The sequence below is a fragment of the Gracilinanus agilis genome, chromosome 1 (assembly GCF_016433145.1).
Source record: "Gracilinanus agilis isolate LMUSP501 chromosome 1, AgileGrace, whole genome shotgun sequence".
Lineage (NCBI taxonomy): Eukaryota > Metazoa > Chordata > Mammalia > Didelphimorphia > Didelphidae > Gracilinanus > Gracilinanus agilis.
In genome coordinates this window covers 351,812,354-351,826,333 of record NC_058130.1, presented here as the reverse complement: position 1 = coordinate 351,826,333, position 13,980 = coordinate 351,812,354, and the positions used below count along the sequence as shown (strand labels likewise).

Here is a 13,980-nt window from a genome sequence, read left to right as displayed (position 1 = left end):
CAGGATAACCTCCATTTAACAAATCTTCTTCCTTTAACCAACAAATCTGACTGCTATTGATGTTTTATGATGGTTTATGAAAATGTATGATGATTAAATTGGATCAGGAAAGAGGGTAGTAGGAATCCCTTACTAGCACCCAAATGAAGGATGTCTTCTCCCCTTAGCCAGAGCCAAGGCAAGCTAGGAAATCTTCTCTATCTAGATGTTCTCCATATATTAGCTAACCCTAGGCTAATGAATTAAGCAAAGGCTCTAGGTTGTTAGCTGATCTGGTTGAGAAATACACTGAATCCTCAATCTAGTCACCATCAGGGCTAACTTTCAAGGTAAATTGCTAGTTCAATTGAGACCACACAGGTATTGATTTCAGGGATCAGGAACAGATGTAACATCACAGTAGATCTCAAATCAGGAAACACTTTCTCAGGATTTGAATGATTTCAGTCCAGGAGAAAGTCTCAGAGCTGTCTCTCCTCACAGAGTTCAAAAGCAATCCCCCAAAATTCCAACAGTCCCTTTCCAGGCACCATCAGTCCCTGGAACCCTTTTGCCACCAATATTCCAACCTCTTCTCTCTGCTTTCTCTGTTCCTGCACATTTCTTTGCATCGCTTTATAAAGTCCCTCTTTTCATGAGCTAACATAATAAAAATGACAATCCTTCCCAAATTAATTTACTTATTCAGTGCCATACCTATTAAACTACAAAGAAACTTTTTTATTGCATTAGGAAAAACTCTTAACAAAGTTCATTTGGAAGAACAAAAGATCAAGATTATCAAGGAAAATAATGAAAAAAAAATGTGAAGGAGGGAGGCCTAGCAGTACCAGATCTTAAACTGTACTATAAAGCTGTGGTCATCAAAACAATATGATACTGTTTAAGAGGCAGACGTATCTGTGGAATAGACTTGGGGTAAATGACCTCAGCAAGACAGTGTATGATAAACCCAAAGATCCAAGTTTTTGGGACAAAAATCCACTATTTGACAAAAACTGCTGGGAAAATTGGAAAAGAGTATGGGAGAGATTAGGTTTAGACCAACATCTCACAGCCTACACCAAGATAAATTTAGAATGGGTGAATGACTTGAATATAAAGAGGGATAAATTATAAGTAAATTAGGTTAACACAGAATATTATACCTGTCAGATATTTGGGAAAGGAAAGATTTCAAGACCAAGCAAGAGTTAGAAAAAAAATGACAAAATGTAAAATAAATAATTTTGATTACATTAACTTAAAAAGTTCTTGTACAAACAAAACCAAAACAACCATAATTAGAAGGGAAACAACAAATTGGGAAAAAAATCTTTATAACAAAAACCTCTGACAAAGATCTAATTACTCAAATATGTAAGGAGCTAAATCAGTTGTACAAAAAAATCAAGCCATTCCCGAATTGATAAGTGGGCATTCACACAAGCGACATGAATAGGCAATTCAGATATAGAAATAAAAACTATCAATAAGTACTTGAAAAAGTGTTCTAAATCTCTCATAATTAGAGAAATGCAAATCAAAACAACACTGAGGTACCACCTCACACCTAACAGATTGACCAATGTGACAGTAAAGTAACAAATGTTGAAGGGGATGTGGCAAAATTGGCACACTAATGCATTGCTGGTGGAGTTGTGAATTAATCCTACCATTCCAGAAGGTAATTTGGAACTATGCCCAAAGGGCTTTAAAAGACTGGGTTTAAAAGACTTGTGCAGAAATATTTATAGCCGCGCTCTTTGTGGTGGCAAAAAATTGGAAAATGACGGGATGCCCTTCGATTGGGGAATGACAACAAGTTGTGGTATCTGTTGGTGATGGAATACTATTATGCTAAACGAAATAATGAACTGGAGGAATTCCATGTGAACTGGAATGACCTCTGGCAATTGAAGCAGAGTGAAGGGAGCAAAATCAGGAGAAACTTATACACAGAGACTGATACATTGTGGCATAATTGAAGGTAATGGACTTCTCGACTAGCAGCAATGCAGTGATCAAAGATATTTCTGGGGGCCTTATGAGAAAGAACACTATCCACATCCAGAGAAAAACTGTGGGATTAGAAACACAGAAGAGAAACAACTGCTTGGTCACATTGTTCGATGGGGATATGATTGGGGATGTAGACTCTAAACGATCGCCCTAGTGGAAATATCAATAATATGGAAATAGGTCTTTATCAATGACACATGTAAAACCCAGTGGAATTGGGTGTTGGCTTTGGGAGAGGGGTGAGAGGAGCAGAGGAAAAAGAACATGAATCATGTAACCATGGAAAAATTTTCTTAATTAAACAAAATTTTTAAAAAATGCACACAACAGTAATTCACATAGAGGAAAAGAGAAGGGTTTAGGCCTAATGGAGATTATAGAAGAGAACAGTAAAATAATAAAGTATGGAAATACAAGTGATGAATTGTTGAAATAAGTTATTATAGACTCAGTTGAATGTCAGTATAGGGCAGTGATGAGCAACCTTTTGAGCTTGGTGTGTCAAAATTTGCCAAAAAAACAAGCATAACTCAGGTGGTGTGCCAGTTGGAGAAAAAACACCATAATTTCACGATATTTATAGTTTAAATAACAAAAATGTATAATTGTGATATATAACTATTTAATAAATCAAAATAGGTAAATTAATATAGGTAGAATTGTCATCTGTAGTGCACAGAGTGTCTACACTACAGCACAGCAAATGTTTCATCCTTGGCATGCGGCCCTATACTTTTTTGTATGCAGCTGCATGAGGCCGCATGCCATCGAAAATGACTAGGCATGCCAGTGCTGACATGTGTATCATAGGTTTGCCATCACCGGTATAGGGACATTTTGTGTTTCAAGTTAAATGTGCATAGTAACATTGTAGAAATGAACTACCTTGAAAGTCATATGAACTCTGGTAAGTGCAATAACTCACTGTGATTCATCTGATATATGCTGTATGCTAATATATCTGATTCACTCTCCTCTTCCTGACAGAAAGGTATGTATGCACAATAAGACGTGCATTTTTTTGACGTGGTTGGTTGAGAAACTTGTTATTTGACTATGCATATTTGTTAAGAAGGATTTTTTTTTCTTATTTTTTTGACAGGGAATGGTAGAAAGGAGGGAAAACAAAAGCTTTCTAATTGGGAAAAATTAGTTAACAATAAAATTAAGCATACTTTGTAGAATTTTAATAGGTATTTATTACAGTTGGGATAATGCATGACAGAGACACAGACTGGTTGGTTGCCTGGTCAGAGTTTCATTTGCTAGCAAATGTGGTCACTGCTGCTTTAAGTCATCTACTTTGTAGAATAAAGAAATTTATTTTTTCATCAGTTTTCTTGAGGAGAAATGGGGAGGGGGTATTCATCTTAACCAAACTTAAAAATAAGTATGATGTGATTATACCTCCATATAATTGGTTAGCAGCATATAAAATTGATTGTGGATAATTAAAAGTCATAAAGGCCAGAGGTGGGATAAATTATTGGAGTCATTAAGAAACAAGATAATAAAGTGGGAACAAAAGCCAGAAATAGGATTTTGCCAATGGGGATGGAAAGGTAGGGGACAGATTGGTGAGGTAAAATAAGTGACATAGCAACTATTGGTTATGTCTGAGACTCTGGGAACTTAAATCATTTTTGCCTTAGTTTGGGCAGGTAGTAAGTTGCAGATCCTGGATTTTCACATCAGTTTTTGTTGAAGCAAAAGAGACAGAAACTAGATTGTAGGGGTTAGAAAGGAAGTAGTTGCATAGGAAGTGGAAGAAGCACATGAAAATGTTTGTTGAGTTTATCACTGAAGTAAGTGATATTATGAATGAGAGTAGAGAGAGTAACCCTTTTAAGATAAGAAAGGCCTGAGAATATCTTAAGATGGAAGGACCAACCTAATATGATCTTTTCTGAGGAGAGGATTGAGTGTTGGAGCAGTGCCACTAAACCACTGATTTAGAACGGGGCTTCCAACGCTTTCTAGTATAATCAGTATCTGCACAAGAATCACCTCTACAAACATAGTTGACTAGAGAAGAAGAATCTCATGGGTAATCTTGGTGAAATCTGATATGATTTCTTTTCAGGTTATTATGACAACACAATATTTCACAGAGTTGTACCTGGTTTTATAATCCAAGGAGGAGATCCCACTGGTACTGGAACTGGAGGAGAATCTATCTATGGAGCTCCTTTCAAGGTGAATTTTGATTTTCTTATTTCAGGTATCATTTCCTAGATCATTGTTTTTCTATTGCTTCCACCAGTTGGGATTTAAGGCCTTGAGCATTGCTCCCTTTGCCCATTTCACTAGTCATTAGCTTCTATTACTCTGGATTCTCTGTAATTACCTTTTTCATTTCTTCTTACAGTGTAATTATATTCTATTACATTCACATGTCACCTTTTGCTTAGTTACTCCCTCTTTGATGGGCATCCCTTTAGAGCAACGGTTGGAACCTTTTTGGCCGTGAGAGCCATAAACTCCTGCGGAAGGAGGAAGATGGAGGTGGAATGCGCTGGAATATGGGGTGGGGGCTGAAGGACCCCTGGGGCACATTCTGGGGCTCTGCCCGGACTGGCCGGTCACGGGGTGGAGCCAGATATGGCTTGAGAGCCATACGTTGCCGACCCCTGCTTTAGAGTCTTGTCCTTTTCTTTTTTCTTTTAATGCTCCCATTAGGATCAAGAAATTTGTTTTGCTTATAAATATTCTGCCTTTGATATTATCCTCCACTTTGGCCATCTTCTAACCCCAATTCCCACTTATTTTCCTGTTGAGTTTGATGTATTTACTCCAAATTATATGTACATTTGTTTTTTTACCCTCCTTTGTCCATTTCAATCAAGATTAAGGTTCATCTATCTGATACCTATTATCACCTCTCTTTTCATTTTGCGTGCTCTTCTTCTCAAGCATCCCAATTATGAGAATTAACAAGTTCTAACCCCTTTTCCCTCTTTCCTATACTAATGTATAGAAATCTACCAATCTACCTCTAGGCCCTCTTTATTTTTAAAATTAAACTCCCTCAAATTTCTTTGAAGATGTTAAAGTTTTAAGGGAATATATTTTTTCACTATTAAAATATTAACAAGGTATTATTACAGTACCTTCCAGTTGCCCAAATGAATTTATCTTTCTAGATTTCTCCAGACTCTTATCTTTATATTTCAGAGTTCTTATTCAGCTCTGGTCTTTTCATTAGAAATGCTTGAAAATCTTCTATTCTGTCCAAGATCCCCTCATTATTATATTTAGTTTTATATAATGTTCGTTATACTTACATTTAATATATTGTCACATTTTGCCTTGTAGGTGTTATGTATATTTTAATATATTTATTTTAATTTTAAATTTTATTAAATTAAATTAATTATTTTATTTTTATTTATTTTATCTGTATATGTAACAAATATTAGGTATTACATTTATTTTTTTCAGGGAAAATTGCTTTTATTTACAAACCTTTATTTTTTCCAGAAAGACAAAGGCCTTTTGGAATTTATATTCTAGGCTGTCTTCTTATTAATTTAAAATGTCTTAAAATATAGTACCCAGACTTAAAATTATGTTTTTTTAGGACCATTTTTAGGAAGTTTTTAAGGTCAGTTTTTTTTTTTTTAAAGTTAGAGATCCTACTCTTTCCTTTTATTTTTTCAGTCTTTTGATTTTGTTCTTATAATCTTTGCTATTTCATATAATCATTGACTTCTTTTTGGTCTACTGTAGTTTTCAGGGTCTATTACCTTGGTAAGATTTACCATTTTCTTTCATAAACTACTTTACTTGCCTCCTAATTCTTAGTAGCTTTCCCCTCATTTTATTTTATTTTATTTTATCTCTCTCTCTCTCTCTCTGTGTCTCTCTGTCTCTCTCTCTCTCTTTCTCTCTCTATTTTATATTTATTTAAAAAAAATTTTCCCATTGTTACATGATTTTTGTTGTCTCCCTCCTCTTCCCCCACTGCCCCAGTTGACAAGCAATTTCACCGGGTTTTACATATATTATCACTTAAATCCCATTTCCATAGTCTTCATTTTTGTCATAGAGTAATCTTTTAAAACCAAAAACCCCAAATCATATACCCATATAAATAAGTAATAAATTATATGTTTTCTTTTGAATTTCTACTCCCACACTTATTTCTCCAGATGTGGATAGCATTCTTTTTCATAAGTCCCTTGGTGTTGTCTTGGATTATCACATTGCTTTTAGAAACAGAGTCAATAACATTTGATTGTCCTACAGTATTTCAGTTACTGTCTATAACATTCTCCTGATTCTGCTTATTTCACTCTGCATCAGTTCATGTAGATCTTTCTAGTTCTTTTGGAAATCACGCAGTTCATCATTCCTTATAGCACAATAGTATTCCATCACCATCATATACCACAATTTGTTTAGCAATTCCCTACTACAGAGACATCCTTTAATTTTTGAATTTTTTGCCACCATAAAAAGCACAGTTATGCATTTTTTTGTACAAATATAACCTTTCCCATTTTTTTTTTCATCTCTTTGGGATACAAACCTAGTGATGGTATTGCTGGATCAAAGGATATGCATTCTTTTAAAGCCCTTTGGGAATAATTTCAGATTGCCTTCCAGAATGGTTGGATCAATTCACAACTCCACCAGCAATGTATTAGTGTCCCTATCTTGCCACATCCTCTCCAACATTTATTATTTTCCTTTATCGTTATATTGGCCACTCTGCTAGGTGTATGGTGGTACCTCTGAGTTGTTTTGATGTGCATTTCTTTAATCAGGAGGGATTTAGAACATTTTTTCATATAATTATTGATAGTTTTGATTTCTTTATCTGAAAACTACCTATTCATAACCCTTGACCATTTATCAATGGGGAATTGAGGAATGATTTGATTTCTTATAAATTTGACTTAGTTCTTTGTATATTTGAGATATTAGACCTTCCTTTGTCAGAGAATTTTGTTATAAAATTTTTTTCCCAGTTTGTTGCTTTTCTTCTAATTTTGGTTATATTAGTTTTCTTTGCACAAAGCCTTTTTAATGAAATATATTCAAAATTATTCATTTTACATCTTGTAATGATCTCTGTTTCTTGCTTGGTCTTAAATCCTTTCCTTTTCCATAGATCTGACAGGCATGCTATTCTATCTTCACCTAATTTACTTATAATATCACTCTCTATGTTTAAATCATATACCCATTTTGAACTTATCTTGTATAGGCCATGAAATATTGATCTAAATCTAATTTCCCCCATATGGTGTTAGAATTTTCCCAGAAATTTTTGTCATGTAGTAGGTTCTTATCCCCAATGCTGGGATCTTTGGGTTTATTGAAAACAAAATTGCTGAGGTTATTTAGCCCTAGTCTATTCCATTGATCCACCCTTCTATCTCTTAGCCAGTACCAGATTGTTTTGATAATCATTGCTTTATAGTGTAGTTTAAGATCTGGTACTGTTAGGCCCCCCATCATTCACAATTTTTTTATTAGTTCCCTTGATATTCTTTATCTTTTGTTTTTTTTTAGATGAATTTTATTATTTTTTCTAATTCTTTAAAATAGTTTTTTGGTAGTTTGATAGCTATGGCACTGAATAAGTAAATTAATTCAGGTAGCATTGCCATTTTTATTATATTAGCTCATCTTACTCATGAGCAATTAATGTTTTTCTAGTTGTCTAGTTTTATTTGTGTGGAAAGTGTTTTGTAATTTTGTTCATATAATTGCCTGGTTAGATAGATTCCCAAATATTTTATATTGTCTAGAGCAGGGGTCGGCAACGTATGGCTCTCGAGCCATATCTGGCTCCACCTCCCAACCTGCCCGTCTGGGCAGAGCCCCAGAATGTGCCCAAGGGGGGCCTTCAGCCCCTACCCCATATTCCAGTGCCTTCTGCCTCCATCCTCCTCCTTCCGGACGTGTTTATGGCTCTCATGGCCAAAAAAGTTGCCGGCCGTTGGTCTAGAGTGATTTTAAATGGAATTTCTCTTTCTATCTTTTGCTGCTGAATTTTGTTAGAAATATATAGAAATGCTGATGACTTATGTGGATTTATTTTGTAGCTTTTTAGTTGGTTTTCTAGGATTCTCTAAGTATATCATCATATCATCTGCAAAGAGTGATGGATTAGTTTCATTTCCTACTTTAATTCCTTCAATTTCTTTTTCTTCTCTAATTGCTACAGCTAGCATTTCTAATACAATATTAAATAATAGTGGTGATAATGTGCATCCTTGTTTCACTCCTGATTTTGTTGGGAAAGCTTGTAAATTATCTACATTACAGATGATTCTTGCTGATGGTTTTAAATAAATACTACTTATATTGAGGAAAGGCCCTTTTATTCCTGTACTTTTGAGTGTTTTCAATAGAAAAGGGTGTTGTATTTCATCAAAGGGTGTTGTATTTTGTCAAAGGCTTTTTATACATTCATTGAGATAATCATCTGATTTCTATTAGTTTTGTTATTGATATGGTCAGTTTTGTGGATGGTTTTCCTCATATTAAGCCAGCTTTTCATTCCTGGTATAAATCTTACCTGGTCATAGTGAATAAGCTTTGTGATAACTTGCTGTAATCTCTTTGATAGTATTTTATTTAAGATTCTTGCATCTATGTTCATTAAAGAGATTGGTCGATTTTTGGTCTTCCTGGCTTGAGAATTAGTACCATATTTGTGTCACAGAAAGAATTTGATAAGTCTTTTGTTCATTTTGTCAAATAGTTTGTATAGTATTGGGATTAGTTGGTCTTTAAATGTTTGATAGGATTCACTTGTGAATCCATCTGGCCCTAGGGACTTTTTCATGGGGAGTTTCTTGATGACTTGTTCAATTTCTTTTTCTGAGATGGGATTATTTAAGTATTCTATTTCTTTTTTTGTTTATCTAGACAATTTATAGTTTTGTAAATATTTATTCATTTCACTTAGATTGTCTTATTTATTGTCCTATAATTGGGTAAAATATCTCCTAGTAATTGTCTTAATTTTCTCTTCATTAGAGTTGTAATCCCCCTGTTCATTTTTGATACCGATATTTTGATTCTCTTCTTTCTTTTTTAATTAGATTAACCAATATTTTATTTATTTTATTTGTTGTTGTTTTTTTCAAAAAAACTACCTTCCAGGCTTATTTATGTTCAATAGTTCTTTTATTTTTAATTTTATTAATTTCTCCTTTGATTTTTTAGGATTTCCAATTTAGTCTTTATCTGAGGATTAAATTTGTTCTTTTTCTAGTTTTTCTAGTTGCATGCCCAATTTATTGAACTTCTATTTCTCTATTTTGTTGATATAGGCATTCAGGGATATAAATTTTCCCGAGTACTACTTTGATTGTATCCTATATAGTTAAGACGGCTGCAGAGTAGAAGCAGGGTGCTTTGCTCTCCTCACCATGGACCACCAGCATACCTCCAAAGGACAAAAAAAAAACAAATCCAGATGATTGTATCCTACAAATTTTGATATGTTGTCTCTTCATTGTCATTTTCTTCAATGAAATCAGTAATTGTTTCTATGATTTGTTCTTTAACCCACTAATTTTAAAGAATTAGATTATTTAGTTTCCAATTAATTTTTAATTTGCCTCTCTATGAACCCTTACAAATTATAATTTTCATTGCATTATGATCTGAAAAAGTTGCATTTATTATTTCTCCTTTTCTGGATTTGTTTGTGATGTTTTTATGCCCTACTGTATGTTCAGTCTTTATATGCATACCATGTGCTGCTGAAAAGAAGGTATATTTCTTTTTGTCCTTATTCAGTTTTCTCCAGATATCTATTCTAATTTTTCTAAAATTTGATTTACTTCCCTTCTTTCTCATTTAGTTTTTGGTTCAATTTATCTAGATCTGATAGGGGAAGGTTGATGTCTCCCACAAGTATAGTTTTACTATCTATTTCCTCTTTAAGCTCCTATAGTTTCTCTTTTAAAAATCTGGACCCTATACCATTTGGTGCATATATATTTAGTACTGATTTTACTTCATTGTTTATAGTACCTTTTAGCAAGATATGATTTTCTTCCTTATGTCTTTTAATTGGATCTATTTTTGCTTTTACTTTTTCTGGGATCATGATTGCTACTCTTGCTTTTTTTACTTTTAGATGATGCATAATAAATTCTGCTCCAGCCTTTTTACCTTTACTCTGATTGTGTCACTCTGCCTCAAATGTGTTTCTTATGAATTACATATGGTAGGATTCTGGGTTTTTTATTCACTCTATCCACTTCCTTTTTTTGAGTGAGTTCATCCCGGTCACATTCACAGTTATGATTACTCTGTATGTATTGCCTTCCATCTTATTTTCCCCTTTTGATCCTGTTCTTTTTCCTTTCACTCTGTTTCTCCTCACCAATATTTTGCTTTTTATCATCTCCCTTTTCCCCCTCCCTCCAATTACTGCCCCCTTCCCTTGTCTTTTTCCCCTTCTACTTCTCTGTAGGGTAATATTTAGTTCTATACCCCAATTAGTATGGTTGATAGTCTCTCTCTGAATCAGTTATGATGAGAGTAATGTTTAAGCATTGTCCACCACAACCCTCTTCCTCCCTTCCACTGTAATAAATTTTTCATGCCTTTTTTTATAATTTACCTTATTCCATCTCTCCCTTCCCTCTTCTCTCATTGCAATCCTCTTTTATACCACTTGATTTTTTTTATATCATATTATCATAATCAGCTTACTTCTCCACCCTCTGTCTAAGTACATTCTTTCTATCTGCTCTACTGCAAAGAATAATGTTTTAGAATTATATATATACTCTTTCCATATAGAAATATAAACAGTTTGACCTTATTGAGTTCCTTACATTTTCTCTTTCATATTTACCTTTTTAAGTTTCTCTTGAGTCTCATGTTTGAACTTTAAATTTTTTGTTTAGGTCTGGTGTTTTTATCTGGATTGCTTAGAAATCTTTTATCTTATTGAACAAATAATTTTTTCCCCCTGAAAGAATATACTCAGTTTTGCTGGGTAGGTGATTCTAGGTTGTAAACCTAAATCTTTTCCATTCCTAAATATCATATTCCATGACTTCTGATCCTTTAATATGGAAGCCACTAAGTCCTGTGTGATCCTGATTGTAACTCCATGTTATTTTAATTGTTTTTCTGGCTGCTTGCATAATTTTCAACTTGGCTTGGGTACTCTTGGATTTAGCTATTATATTCCTGTAGGTTGTCATTTGAGAATTTCCTTCTGTGGATTCTTTCAATTTCTATTTTATTTTCTCATTCAAGGATATCTGGGAAGTTTTCTTTGATAATGTCTTATATTATGATGTCCAAGATTTTTTTTATTATGGCTTTCAGGTAGTCTAGAAATTCTTAAATTGTCTCTCCTAGATCTATTTTCCAGGTTAGTTGGGTTTTTCAATGAGCTATTTTGTGTTTTCTTTTTTCTTCTTTTGGTTTTGTTTTATTGTTTCTTGATGTCTTAAGAAATCATTAGCTTCTCCTTGCCCTGTTCTAATTTTTAAGAAATAATTTTCTTCTGTCATCTTTTGAGCCTCCTTTTTCATTTGACCTATTTCTTCTTACATTGTTTTAATTTCTCTTCCCTATTTTTCCTCTGCCTGTCTTAATTGCTTTTTGAAATCCTTCTTGAGCTCTTCCAGAATCTGTGTCTAATTGGTCTTTGCATATGTTTACTTTGCTTTCACTGTCCCCTTCTTTATATCTGCCTTGCTCTTTGTCACCATAAAAATTCTCTATAGTTAGTTGCTTTCTTTATTGCTTCTCATTTTTCCAAACTTTTTATAGGTAGGCTCTGTTGTCTGTGAGGTTTGGGTACTCTTATAAGCTTCAGTCCTTCCTTGATGGTACTGTTAGCTTTATGTCTGGGTTTCTGCCAGTTTTAATTCTACCAAGATGGAATGATGACCTGAGGGCTGGGAGCTCTGGGAGCCACCACCCACTGCTGATTCAATTAACCCTTGTGATTGCTGATGTCTGAAATTCTCACCTCAGACTAGGGTGAAGCTTTTAGTCTCACTCTGGACTTGATTAGGTCATTTACACAGCAGACTGCCCTGCCTTTGAGCCTTTAGAAGCTCAGGACATACAGATTTGGGTCTGTCAACTACCTCAAACTGGGATCTATGCCTTTGCCACAGGCCCAGACTGGGACTCCTTGCTTTAGTCTGGGCCCACACAGATCAGGATGCTTCAACACAGATTGCCCTGGGCTGGAATTCTGGACCCCACTGCAGATTTGCATGGAACCTTAAGGTGTGTGCATTGGCTTTGTAATGCAGGATTTTTTGCATTTGCAATATTACCCTAGGCAATCCTGTCAAGTTAGCAGAATGGAACTCTGGCCTGGCAGGTGCCATCCCAGGTGCTGACAGTTGGGCTGTGACTATATAAAACCATGAAAACCCAATCTTGGGTTCAGATTTCCTTGACCTCACCCAGACACCCAGCTACCCCTGACTTCCCCTTGGGGACCCCAGGATTGAAGGGAGGTGTATTGTGGAACGTGGGCAGGAGTTAGTTTAGAGTAGTCTAGTGGTTAGGGACATCCCCAGAACAGATCAACAACTTCATCTGTTTAGCTGGTGGATCAAATAATATCAGGGCAGTGTCAATTCATCTCTGGCTGAGGGCTGGTTCCCTCAGCCTGACCTTACCTTCTAGGTCTATTGACAACACTTGCCAGTTTCCCCTAGCAACAGTTTCACAAGACCTTAAACCCTCTTACCTCAGTTTTCCCTTTCCAGTTTAAAATAAATCTATTAGCCTACATCTGTGAGTTCCTGTAATTCCTTCAACATCACCAAGGCTAAAGAGACTGAGGAGAGGAGAGAATATTAAGAAGTTGAGGTTACTGAGAAGTGGTAGCTAAGCCTCCATTGTAACCAGGAAGTTGAGTCCCATTTCCTGCTGGGTTCTGCTCTCACCCAATAGGAAGACAGTTACTACAGCAGGGAGGGGCTACCCACTCAACACCTTAAAGGAGCCTACAGCTAGCAGTGGAGATTGACTGGGCACCACAGCTGAGGCTGCTCATCACTGATAGCTCCAAATCTCCTGCCAGTTTAGTTACAGGCTCCCTGGCCCCTGGTGACTCACATTTACCATCATCATCTTATTATCCATTACATTTGGCAAGCACAGTTAGGTTAATTACCTACACAAATAATATTCCAAATGGGTCTTGCTAGAGTATTGTTCATAGTCACCAGCTTCTCCATGCTTCTCTGGTTGTTCATGCAGGGAGCAATTGATTTTTGGTTCTGGAAAGTTCCACATTTCATACACCAAATGTTAGAATTATATGACTACTATAAATGGTGTGCCATAACACTGGTTGAGTTTATATGCTTTATACCCATGGCTATGGCACTAATTTTTATGATTCTGTAATTCATGATAGTCCTGAAGAGAGTCCTCTCACACTTATGACTGCTTTTTGGCTTTGCTCCTAATTCAAAACCTGACTGTCTCCCTAGAATTGTTGGAACACACGACGCTGTTGTTCCAAGTCTTTAAACAAATTAGGGAAGGGAAAGAACTGGACGAGAATACAATTCTCCAATTGGAGATTGCAGAAATGAAATATCTAGGTGCTACTAACCCAAGCAAAGAATCACAATCTGTAAAGGACACCCAAAATCCAACGAAAGAACCAGGCACCGAGACCACTGTATCTGTACTCCCAATAGTTGACAGAACCATCTTGCAACCTGGGGAGGGTATCGTCCATGTGAACTCATATAAGGCTTTTACCCCAAATGATCTAGAGGTACTCAGGAGACGTTTCCCTAAGTTTTTCATCTCTCCTTTCAAGAGTGTAAAAGAAATGAAATGTGTTTTCACATTATTCAACCCAAGCTTTGATGACTTGGAGTTTCTTTTAGGGGAATTTTAGTCGCCCTCTGAGAAGGAGAAGTTTTTGGCTGAAATTTGCTCGAACCCCAATCTCACTGTCTAGCCCACAGCCCACCATGACCTGGAGTTAACATCTTATGCCAA

General features: G+C 35.4%; 1 protein-coding gene across 1 annotated transcript in view; it reads left to right on the top strand.

The window, feature by feature from the left end:
• CWC27 (CWC27 spliceosome associated cyclophilin) overlaps positions 1–13,980 on the top strand; it is a 348,895-nt gene that overhangs the window by 15,651 nt on the left and 319,264 nt on the right. Inside the window, exon 3 of the mRNA XM_044663601.1 lies at positions 4,085–4,197. Coding sequence (XP_044519536.1) covers positions 4,085–4,197 — 113 coding nt within the window. The remainder of the gene's footprint in view (positions 1–4,084; positions 4,198–13,980) is intronic.